Genomic DNA, 11,850 nt, shown 5'->3' on the forward strand with positions numbered 1-11,850 from the left:
GGCGAAGACGCAAACAGGTAAAGAATTCATCGCAAAACCGCAGATACAAAGAAAAGGTTAGTAGCATCAGACGCGTTAGTCGACATGACCCTCTCAGTCACTGGCACGTCGCTCGTCTCTCCTCAAGACAGTAACGAGCACAACGCGGCGGCGCGGCTCAGGCCCTCCCACACGACCACTCCGGCCTCCAACTAACACCAGACGGCCCATCCCCCTTCACCTTCCTTCCCCTCGTTTCCTCCGCCTCCCTTGGCTCCTCCGACTGCGTAGCCCCTCCTCAACACACCTAGACTTGCTGACCAAACTTGGGAAGCGAAAACTTGCCCCGGGATATTCGAGAACGGCACTCCGGCCTGGCGATAGCCATACCACAAGGGTGGGCCAATAGTACATCTCCCGGGAATATGCAAAGAGGAGCGAGAAGCAAAACGAGTTTACTTCTTGGCGGCAGAAGCACCGATCTTCTTGACGCCGCGGAACTCTGGGCGTTAGGGTGTTCGCGACAAACAGATAAGAGCCTCGTGGCCCAATTTGACTCACTCTTGGCACGGTTCTTGCGCTCCTTGCGCAGCTTGCGCGAGGGCTTCTGGACCTTCTCGGCCATGCCCTTGCGAATGAGGCGGTACTTGGGCTCAAACTTGCGCTGGGCCTCCTCGTCGTCGTAGACAAGACCGAAGCCAGTCGAGACACCACCACCGAACTTGGCGCGGAGGCCGAAGACGACAACACGCTCCTTCTCCGACTTGTAGAGCTGGGCAAGGCGCTCGGCAACCTCGTCACGCGAGAGGTTGGCGCGCGTGGGGTGGGTGATCGTCACCACGAACTGCTTGCGCTGCAGCAGGCGGTTCGTGATGAACTTGGAGGTACGGAGAGTGACGGGGCCGTTGGGGTCCTGTGGTTAGCTTGCCACATCGTTTCAAGCTTGACGACAGCAACACGAGAGCGCAAGTCCAAGTGCACATGACCATCTCCCATCTCCACATCTCCATTCCCCCTCCCATATCTCCATCCCACACTCTCGAGATCGCGCTGGCGTGCGCGCGCTGGTCCTGGTCGTCGTGTCGCCGTCGCCGCCTTGGGCCGTACTCACCATGTTGGGCGTCACCTTTTTACTTGAAGTGTAAGAGACCAACTCCCTGTGTGCTAACCATGCCACCTCGAATTCGCCTCCCGGCAAATTCCGGAAATTGGGTTGTGGCAACTTTCGACCGCTCGGGGTTATAACAAACTCCCAGAGTGGCGAATTGTCAGGCACGACCTCCACTTTCGACGTCCACCTGGATTCTGATGAGCGGGGGTTGTTGACAATGATGTACCGATCACAACTACAGTATGCGGAGCGACGGCTCGGACTCGGACTCGGACTCGGATTCGCTCGATTCTCTGTTTGAGGAGTCTAGTCAAGAAGAAGAGATCCATGCCGCCTCGCGCGACCCACCCCCCATTCCGGGGCTCTACGTCTTCCCTTCCCTCCTCCCCGCCACCGTTGCCAGTAAGCCCAATCCAAACTCGAGCTGACCAGGCTCCGCCCTGCGCGCCATCTCGGACGCGGACCACTTTGGCCAGCGCGACCAAGTCATGCTCTTCTCCCGTCCCCCGTCAGAAGGACCCTCCTCCCTCCCAACCCACTTGATATCTCTGGACACCACCTTATCCTCCCTCCTCCAACCCCTCCTCCCCTCCCAAGTACACGCACTGGCCTTCAACCAAAACCTAGCCCGACAAGCCATCCTCAACCTTTACGCCCCTGGAACGGGTATAAGTCCGCATATTGACCTGCCGAATCGGTATGCGGACGGCATTGTGGGCGCGAGTCTGGCGGGTGGGTGCGTGATGACTTTCACTCGGGATGAGGAGAGGTTCGACATCTATCTCCCGCCTCGAAGCGTCTACGTCATGTCTGGTGAGGCGCGGTGGGGTTGGGCGCATGGGATTGAGTATCGGTCCGAAGATGTCGTGCTGAATGATGATGGGGAGGAGAGGACTATTCCGCGAGGGTTGAGGTTGAGTGTTACCATGAGGTGGATGAAGCCTGGAGCTGGGCTTCTGTGTTAGTCTTAATCTCGAGTTTGGGATGGCTTGTTGTATGCATATGTGGCAATGATGTGTGGAATGGTCAAGAGGCAGGAGGCAGGATGCAAGGGGCGGGAGGCGAGGCATGGGAAGCGCCACTTGGTGGCGTAGTGGTCGCACACCTTGTCCACTCACTTGACATTCACACTCGACAACGATTACTCGTCTGGATATCCATCCACGCTTAAGACTTGTCACCTCGCTTCATCCGTCTCTGCTTCACGCAGAGTCTCCCCCTCGTCCGTCATCATCTTTGGCTCTTTAAATCAGTCGGGTACTTCATTCGACCCCCGAATGGGACTGAAGTTGATGTCATCTGTCGTCCATCCAGCCGCAATAGTATGTCCACAGAATGGTACGTCCACAGGCAATCTCACCATTGTCGACATTGATCATTCAAGCGTCAGAGTTTCCAGGCCAACCGATGTCTAACCTGGTAGCTATTCAAAAAAGTCAGTCAGCCCCAAGCCTCCTTTCTCCCCAAGTCGCCAAAGGTATCTTCTTCCAGCCGACCAGCAGATCGCCATGGCCCGTTCCCCGCCCTTCGCATGAGTTGGGCAGGCCAAGCCTGGTTCAGGGGCAAAACGAAGTGTGATGTAGCTCGGGCTGGGGATCGAACCCAGGTTTCCACAGGTGACGATGGTTGGTGTCCATCAAAATGAGGCGTACTGCCTCTGTACGACCCGAACGAGGTCACGTTAGCGTGGTTTTAGAGGCGTATTTGTACTGATACCAAACCTGTCTCTGTTCCGTCGAGAAATGGGCAGTTGATCATCAGTTAGCCCAAGGTCTGCCCTTGGTCCAATATCCAAGGAAACGTTGCATACAGGTTACCCAACATAGCCCTCCTTCGGGCCATAGTCGAGCTTGTCAATCACCATTTGGTCGAGCACCTTGGTATTGAGCTGGTATCAGTATCACTTGGCGTGTGAGAAACGTACCAGATGTGGACCGAGTTGGTCGAGCCTGGTCACGCCGAGGAGCTTCATCGTGACCTCGATCTCGTCCCGCATGATATCGATAGCGTGGACCACCCCTTCCTGACCATATGTGAGGGCGTAAAGGAACGGCCGGCCCATACCCACGCCCCGCGCGCCGAGACAGAGTGCTTTGACAACATCTGTACCCCTCCTCACACCACCATCGATATACACTTCGCACCGGTCGAACACGTCCGGTCTCAATCTTCTCAATTCGAGTAGGGTGAATAGCGCAGGGGGGGAAGTATCAAGCGCCCGACCGCCGTGATTGGAGAGATAGATGGCGTCTACTCCCATATCGGCGCAGCGTACCGCGTCCTCGACACATTGGATTCCCTTCACCCCGATGGGGAGGAAGGTATGTTGCCGAATCCACGCCAGATCTTCCCACTTGAGCCGGGGATCGATATACGCCCCCGTGGTGCGTCCAACCCCGCCGCCTTTCTTATCCCGCCCCGCAACACCTCCAGCCAACCCCGAGGACGCCTCAACCGTGGCGCGGTTACGTTCGTCCGCCTCGCGCTTGCCGGGGGACGCGCAGTCGACCGTCACCACGACGCCCTTGAGACCGAGAGAGGTGACTTTGTGCAGGAGGGCCTCGGAATTGGATCGCTGCTTGTTGACATAGAGCTGCATGATTTGGGGCGCTCCTGCAGCGTTGACAGTGGCTTCGAGGGATGCCGAGGCGTTGGTCGAGATCTGGTCAGCTCGACTTTGGGGAGACGTACCATTTGGACAATATCGCATTCTCCAGCCGCCGCCGCTAGTCCTGGCTCCCCCTCGATCCCGGCGAGCTTACTCATCCCCGTGGGCGCAATAAAGATCGGCAAACTAGTCTCGCACCCCATAATCGACGTGCGCGTATCCACTTCTCCTACATCCACCAAAACCCGAGGCCGGAAGAGGATCCAGTTCCACGCTCTCCTGTTCAAGTCGAGAGAGTGTTCGTCGGTGGCTCCGGATGAGATGTAGCTCCATGCCTTGGAAGACATGTTACGTTTCGCTGCTTCGTGCAAGTCTGGGAGGCCTATGATTTCGTCTAGCGGGATTTGGTCATCGTCAGATCTGGTTTCTGGAATGACAGGTCGCGGAGGTAGGGTGGCCAGGTCGATGGAGCCTACAAGAGCGGAGGGGTCTAGGCGGTCCTCTATGATTCCTGGGGAGTGAATAGGTGTGAAGATCACTGTTGCGTCGCGGCCGGCGACTTTATGGATTGGGGTGGAGCCGCCGGGGTGGATGTGGGCGAACTGGTGTTAGGAGGGGGGGGGGGGGGAGGAGGAAGGCACTGCGGGAACCGTGACGCGCTCTAGGGAGAGGAGGGGAGGGGCTGTCTAGGAAGGAGAGGTCATGGGCCGAGCTCAGTGACTACATGACGAACACACCTTGGTCAAATCATACACCTTGTCTCCAATAACGACCCAACAGTCGTCCTGAGAGTTATGCTTCTGCACTTCGGCGTAGGTGATGAGCCTCTCCTTGGGAGCGTCGAGCTGGGTCTCCTGCGCGAGGGTGGCGTAGAGTATGGCGCCGAGGGTGAGGCCGCCGAGAATGGCTCGGTGGGGGTTGAACGACCAACTCGAGCTGGAACTGGAGCCAGGGGAGGAGGACGAGGCGGTGGAGTTGAAGCGCGAGCTCAAGCGTACAGTCGATACCGCTGGGCGCTGGACGCGCGATGCCAAACAAAGACGGGCTCTAGCTAGCATGGTTGATTGTCGAGTACAACGTTGCTGTTGCTGTCAGCGCATGTTGAGGTCATTGATGTTCTTGAGTCTCGGGCTTCGGAGGAGCATTGTGCCGAGCGGTGGGCTGGCCGCGAGATGCCGGCCTGGGCCGGGCCGTACCGGGATTAATGGAGTCCGATCGACAATAGAGATCAGATATTTGGCTGGCGCAGAGTGTAGCATGTGTATGCATGCCATCTATTTCTGTCGCTGAGGCTGGTGGAAATCACCTATGGAGCTGCCGACAAGGCTTGGCCCGATGTCGCCCACATTAATCATCGAGTCGTACTGGGAGATGTGGCGAGGTAGGTTCGGGTATCTCCGACGTCCGAAATCACTCCAAGACCCACACTTGAGTTATGCATGACCCATCGCTCGATCGCAATCGTAATCGATAACCATCTATGTTCTATCGCTTATTCTATCCTCGCTTACATATCTATAGTTGGCGTGACGTGTTCGCGTGACGAGATATCTCCTTCTCCAGGGAGAGAGGCCTCAAGCGCCTCCGTGACTGCCGCGACGACCTTGCGCGCCCACTTTTGCACGACTTCGCGGCCCTCACCCTGGAAAGCCCATCTCGGATTGCGAGCGTTACGCGCAATGATGACTGCGTGTGCGTTGAACGCTCCCGGAAACCAGGCAACGATGCGCTCGAGTTGTGGTAGGTCGTTGAAGGCGCGGACTATTTCTTGTTGGAGCGGGGTTATGAGTGGTTGGGAGGGGTTCGCGGGTGCGCTGGCGAGTGGGGGCGTCGACGCACCCTCTGCGTCAGAGTGGTGGGGAGTTGTGGGTCGCGATTGGGGCGTCTCAGCCGGTGTGATATCTTCCGCTAACAGCTTGCGCCGCTCCTCCGAGTGTAGCCGGATGCGCTGGGCACTGATGTCAGCTACGGTTCACGGACTTGCTCACGATTGGAAGGAGTGGAATGCAAAGGTCAGGGCGCTGGTGTGAGTTGAGGGCTGGGGGTGGGTGGACTCACACAATGGTGAGTACTGTTGGCAGGAGGAATGGGATGAAGGGGAAGAGGGCGTAGCGCAGCGGCCCACGCCAATTCGTATAGAACACTGGCGGGAGCCATGGCCTATCGAGCGCCTTTTCGAGTGGAGGCGTTATCGGCGGTGAGGGTGCAATCTCGAGCTCGACTTGGTCTTCCTCGGGGTCGGGCGAATAATACCTCGTAACCGTCTTGCCCTCGAGCTCAACGCAGAGACAGTCACGGACATGGTCGATGAAGGGATCGTGCGTACATATAGCAGCCGTCGCATAGGGGACAGTCAAGTCGTTGACGGCGTTTGCGATGATGACAATACGAGGGAAGGCGTTGAGTGCGCCGAGGTATTTGTTGTCTGAAAAAAGTCAGCGTAATTGGAGCCAGTACAAACTGGGATCGGCTAACTGTGCGAGGAGGGGTCGGCCAATGTCGTGGTCGAGACAGAAGAGCTGTTGCCCCGTGCGGCTGAACAGGCGCTGCCCGACTGCATGTACCCATGTACTGCGCCACGAGCCGTAGCGTAGGACGCCGAGGTGGGGTGTTGCGATGGTGCAGAACGAAGCTGGGCGATGGAGAGTAAAGAAAGAGGGCGTGCGGGCGTGCAGCTCGCCCACCAATGCGCGAGCGATCAATCCGCCGAGCGAGTAACCCGTCTGGCGTTAGTCACAGCAAAATGAGGACTTGCGATGCTGAAGAAGGTGACTCGCCGTCCTTGCTGCTCGAGGCGCACAATCTCATCGTCGACCTGTCTTCCGTTAGCCCTGCCACACCTAATGAGGATGAGCCCACCTCCTTGGCAACACGATGAGCATTCACGTCGATACCGTCCCATGTTAGCGCGCCGCCGTAACTGTGGGCATTGAGGATGCAGAGCTCGAGCCCGCAGTCAGAGGCAGCGTGGGCGCGCGATATCTCTTCCTCGAGACACCAGAGGTTGTTCGAGGAACCGTACAAGCCGTGTAGGAGGAGGACGAGGTGGACGTCTGTGGGTGGTTGTGGTTGTCGATCTGCTGGTTCATTCATGGTGGAAGGTGGGGAAGGTGGGGAAGGTGAGAGAATTGTGTTGTGGCTGGTGGCACGTTGCGACTGGGTGGCGGAAGGGGTGACGGATTTTGGGCCCTGTGCTGTGGAATGACAGGATGGCTACTGTGGAGCGATTGAGCGGTTGAGCGGTTGAGTGGCCTGAGCGGCTTGTTATCGCAACATCTCTCCACCCATCTCACAGCTTACATCTCGCATCTCCTTCGCCACTTGTTCCTCTTGGCAGTCAGAAGTTGATTCCGTTATTTCAGTAACTCGGGCCCCGCTTATCCACAAGTTTGATTTTAGAAGCAGGAGCAAAAGCGATTGACGTTGGTACTCCAGGCATTCATTCCCTTTGATGAGCTGCGCATCACGGCATGGTTTTCCTCCTTGCTCCTCCCTGAACTTTGGAATCCGCGCTATAATAGTCCAAGATAATACAATGCAAGCTTTGTCATCTAGGCAGCGGGACGTGGAGGCTGGTTGTGTAGAGGATCTGTGGAGTCAAGGGACCCGATTTGGAGGCCATGCGTGTGTCCCGCATGCCAATATGCCCATTGGGTTAGCATGCATCTTTTGGCCCACTACAGCTCGAGTTAATTGGCTTCAATGGCTGCGCAATCTCACCCTAGGGGGACTTGAACTAGCGCAGCCCTACAGTTTTCGGGAGCTTAGTGACCGTTCTGCCTGTGCCTGTGCAACTCTGCAGGCTGACCAGAGTAAAAGAGTGGTCAACCGGGCCCCGACGGATTTTTGGAACACGGGTATAGCGCAAAGGTCCGAAGGGGTCTGGTTCCCACGAGCCTTGCATGGTATAGCTGGTAGGATGGTAGTAATGATAGTCATGGTAGTGGAGCTGTGAGCTTATGGGCTGTTGGAGTGGTGAAACAGTGGCCATTCCAAGGAATGTGGAGTAATCCACCACAGGGCATCCTCCCTTGGGTGGTGCTATAGTGTGAGCCGATTGACCGTGACGGTCGTAGAAGGAGAAAGAGGGAGGCTGATACGTCTTTCGGTTCTAGGTAATGTTCCCTGTATTATCTCATATTCCTCTTGTTAGTAGCATTATTTTGAAGTGGGTTCATCCCCACCTTATGGATCCCTTTTAGGGATCTCTAGTTGTCATTACCAGACTGACACTGAACCCTTGGTCCTTGATACCCCCCTGGCTTTCCCTTTGGTTGTAGTGATGCAATCACCCCTTTGCATCGTTGATCGCTGAACAAATCTCTCTGCTCATTTACCTCTCTCTCTCTCTCAAAAGCTCTCATCTTCTTCTCTTCCGTCTGGTGTCATACACGCACGCCGTCGACTCCCATTTCCCATTCCATTCCATCCTCCTCTTCCTCAGCATCATCCACACCATTCACACACGACTCTTCCCTTCAACTTACTCCCGACCTTCCCTCCCGGCACACTTGGCGCCTTGCGCCCATTTCCTAGCAAGATCACCTCCTCGCACTGAGCCTTTCACCGATACCCACGCCCATCGTGGCACACCTATAACGCACACCACTCCGCATTGCCCGTCTCATTGGCACAAGTACAACTCGCATCTCATACCAAATTTACCCCTTGCTCCTGACGTTGTCGCATCACCGTCGCCACAATGTGGGACAAACGTGATGACAAGTGAGTCTAATCTTCCTTTTGTTGATGCTGGCAATCACCATCACTCATGTCCACCATATCACCCAGCCCGCCGCCAAGCCCCACGATGCCAGCGCGTCACCTGAAGAACACATGCTAACTCTTGCTAGCACCGACTACTCCCAAAACACGCTCGATGCGGCCGCAACAGCCTCAACGGCAACGTTTGTCACTGCGTTTGCAACCAACGCGGCTGTCGCTGGCGCTCAGTTCCTTGCATGGATAATTATTCGTGGGTGGATCAAGGCAGTGTGAGTGTCGTGGACTCGCGCCTTGCTTTTCGAACATTTAAGCTTGAATGGCGGTGGCTGGCGATGGCTTGGGTCCCATTCTGTCTCACACATCTGACTCTAGTTATGAGCCTCGGACATACATCCCCGCGCGTGATAAGCAAGCCAAGCCACTGGGCAAGAACATCCTCAAGCCAATCTGGACGATCATCACTGGTGGGTCAAGACGGACAATGAACCAAACTGACTGCAGCCGACCCCAAGGACATCTTGAGAAAGAATGGTGTCGACACCTACCTCTTCCTCCGCTTCGTGGCGATGCTTTGTAAGGCCCTCGTACCCATCTGGTTCGTGTCCTGGGTCATCCTCATGCCCGTCAACGCGGCGCGCATGAGTACAGGCATGGACGGCCTGGACCAGTTCACCTTTGGAAACGTCGCCAAGAACCAGCAGAATCGATACTGGGCTCACATTATCCTTATTTACATGTTCAACGGTGTGTTCCTATATCTGCGCGCGTTTGACTAATTGCATAGGGTGGTGGTTCTACCTCATCTGGCGGGAGATGGCACACTGGCTCGAGATCCGGCAGCAGTACCTCGTCTCGCCAATGCACTCGAAGCTGGCGCAGGCGAGTTCAATCTTGGTCACCGGCATTCCCGAGCACCTCATGGAGGAGCGGGCACTGGCAAAGCTGTTCTCACACCTTCCAGGCGGTGTGAAGCGCATTTGGCTGGTCCGCAACCTTAAGCATATGCCTGACGTATACGACCGTCGCGAGACTGCGTGCAAGGTCCTCGAGACGGCACAGGTCGCGCTCATCAAGAAGGCCCAATTGCGCAAGAACAAGCTCAGCCGGGAAGCCAAGAAGGCGACTCACAAGGGCCGTCCTATCCCGGAGCATTGTACTGCTAGCGCCAACCCTCCCAATGAGGATGGAACGCCGCTCTCCCTCGCCGACGAGCTTGTGCCCCGCAAGGACCGTTCCTTGCATCGCATCAAGCCGAAATGGGCGCCTTTCGGACTCGGGTTTTTTGGCATTGGGAAAAAGGTCGACGCCATCGAGTGGGCACAAAAGGAGATTGTCGAGTGCACTGCAATTCTCAAAGAGGAGCGCGAGAAGCTCGCAAGAGACATTGACACGCCTGGATTCAGCAATGAGAACTACCCCGCTAGAGCGTCCGCATTCATCCACTTCAACCAGCAGATCGCCGCGCACATGGCAAAGCAGTGCCTGACCTACCAGCAGCCGTTCCGCATGAACTATCGCTTCATCGAGCAGTCGCCTGAGAATGTCATATGGGGCAACATGAGGCTCAACGCGTACGAAATCAACGTCCGCAGAGCCATTTCGTACGCGATTACGGGCGGCCTCATCTTTGCATGGGCCCCGCTTACCGCTCTAATCGGTGGTCTCGCTAACGTCGTGACCCTCGTTGAAAAGTGGAAGTGGCTCTCGTGGCTCATTGGTGACAGCTTTGGCAAGCAGCTTCTCCAGGGTATCTTCACCGGTATCATTCCTCCAGTCCTTCTTGCGCTTCTCACCATGATCTTCCCGGCTATTCTGCGTATTCTGTCGACCTTTCAGGGGACGGTGAGCAAGACAGAGGTCGAGCTTGACGTCATGGGCCGCTACTTCGTCTTCCTCGTCATCGTGAGTGAACCTCGGCTGCCCTGCTAACAGCTTAGCACGCTTTCTTGATCACGACGCTGGCGTCTGGTCTCGTTGCAGCCATCAAACCAATCATGGACAACCCGGCTTCGATTGCATCGATTCTCGCCTCTAATCTCCCGACGGCCTCTACGTTCTTTATCACTCGTATCCTCCTGCAGTTCACTGGCCTCGTCGGCAACCTCCTTCAGCCGGTTACGGTTATTCTCTATTACGTTCGTGTGATTCTCGGCGGCAGTACTCCCCGAAAAATCTTCAACTCCCGCTACCAGCTCGAGGAGCCCGAGTTTGGCACAGAGTACCCAAACGTCACTGTCTATGCCAACATCAGTAAGCGCTCTGAACAACTCAACCTGACCGCAGTGATCACGTACATGATCATCTCACCTGTCATCAACGGCTTCGGCGCCTGCTTCTGCATCCTCGCGTACTTTGTGTACAAGTACCTCTACCTATGGGTCATGGACCTTCCACCGTCGGCCGACACGGGTGGTCAGTTCTTCCCCAAAGCTGTCACCCAGATCTTTGTCGGCTTCTACATCCAGGAGGTCTGTCTCTGTACCCTCTTCTTCCTTGCCCGCAACGAGCAGAACAGGGTTTCTGCGCTCCCGCAGGCCATTCTGATGATCGTCCTGATTGTCATCACTGTAAGTTGTCTACAGGGGTCTGTTTAACACTTCCAGGCAGCTTTCCAATGGCTCATCAAGACTATGTACAATCCTCTCCACGTCTCCCTTCCTCTGTCTATGGCGGACCTGTCGTATGGCATGCCCGACGCGAATATGGAACTCAAGCTCGCCGAGTCCCGCGACGAGATTATCCCCCAAGCTGACCAGGAGAAGCAGCTTAAGTCCGAGGACGTCCGCTGGGACGACAACGCGCAGAAGTGGACGGAGGGAGCAAGTTTGGGTGACGACGTGGAGTGCACCACATCGACGACTTCTGCAGGCGAGTCGACATCACCCTGCAACGTGACGCCCGAGAAGAAGCCGTCGTATAGCGAGGACGATCCACACCCGCAGCCGTTCCCTCAGCAACAGACTGAGTCGTTCGAGCTTGCGGAGATGGGTGACACCAAGCGGACAAGGAGCCGGTCACGCCGCAGCTCACGCATCTCTCTGCGGCGCTTGAGTAGAGTCTACGACGACGAGGAGCCCGAAGAGGATCCCGAGGCCCAGTACTTTGCGCTTCCCGGTGGACCTGGCGTCATCATCCACAGTGAGGATGACGCTGACGACCCGAGCGCCTTCTTCCACCCAGCGACCAAGGAACCTCAGACCCCGATCTGGCTCCCTGTGGATGAACTTGGCCTCGGTCGCAACCAGAATAGTGCCAACCTCGCTTTGGGCGTGAGGTCGAGCACGAAGAACGCTACAATGGGTTCCAAGGTGAAGCTGGTGAGCTGGGCATCGCTGACAAACAGGGTCAGGTCAAGATCATGGGCGTGCCGCCCGAGTAGTTGTACATCTATGTATCTTGGGATTGGGAGTAGGTGTACATCATTGCT

At 56.4% G+C, this 11,850-nt stretch overlaps 4 protein-coding genes across 4 annotated transcripts; 1 reads left to right on the forward strand and 3 right to left on the reverse strand.

Annotated features, from left to right (window-relative positions):
- Window positions 1-434: 434 nt before the first annotated feature.
- CcaverHIS019_0607930 (uncharacterized protein) lies at window positions 435-1,093 on the reverse strand (the record flags this gene model as incomplete). Its single annotated transcript, XM_060603291.1, has 3 exons — window positions 435-481; window positions 541-892; window positions 1,091-1,093. 3 exons carry the CDS (start codon window positions 1,091-1,093, stop codon window positions 435-437), a joined length of 402 nt encoding a protein of 133 aa, XP_060459599.1.
- A 1,810-nt stretch (window positions 1,094-2,903) lies between these two features.
- Window positions 2,904-4,756, reverse strand: CcaverHIS019_0607940 (uncharacterized protein; the record flags this gene model as incomplete). Its single annotated transcript, XM_060603292.1, has 4 exons — window positions 2,904-2,978; window positions 3,015-3,752; window positions 3,782-4,300; window positions 4,436-4,756. 4 exons carry the CDS (start codon window positions 4,754-4,756, stop codon window positions 2,904-2,906), a joined length of 1,653 nt encoding a protein of 550 aa, XP_060459600.1.
- Window positions 4,757-5,205: 449 nt separating this feature from the next.
- CcaverHIS019_0607950 (uncharacterized protein) lies at window positions 5,206-6,791 on the reverse strand (the record flags this gene model as incomplete). Its single annotated transcript, XM_060603293.1, has 6 exons — window positions 5,206-5,653; window positions 5,687-5,719; window positions 5,757-6,123; window positions 6,160-6,421; window positions 6,499-6,513; window positions 6,558-6,791. 6 exons carry the CDS (start codon window positions 6,789-6,791, stop codon window positions 5,206-5,208), a joined length of 1,359 nt encoding a protein of 452 aa, XP_060459601.1.
- Window positions 6,792-8,400: 1,609 nt separating this feature from the next.
- Window positions 8,401-11,802, forward strand: PHM7 (uncharacterized protein; the record flags this gene model as incomplete). The annotated part of the gene is made up of 9 exons (XM_060603294.1): window positions 8,401-8,423; window positions 8,552-8,692; window positions 8,796-8,887; window positions 8,925-9,167; window positions 9,208-10,325; window positions 10,361-10,673; window positions 10,707-10,990; window positions 11,027-11,740; window positions 11,767-11,802. 9 exons carry the CDS (start codon window positions 8,401-8,403, stop codon window positions 11,800-11,802), a joined length of 2,964 nt encoding a protein of 987 aa, XP_060459602.1.
- Between the last annotated feature and the right edge of the window lie 48 nt (window positions 11,803-11,850).

This window comes from Cutaneotrichosporon cavernicola (genome assembly GCF_030864355.1).
Source record: "Cutaneotrichosporon cavernicola HIS019 DNA, chromosome: 6".
Classification (NCBI taxonomy): Eukaryota; Fungi; Basidiomycota; class Tremellomycetes; order Trichosporonales; family Trichosporonaceae; genus Cutaneotrichosporon; species Cutaneotrichosporon cavernicola.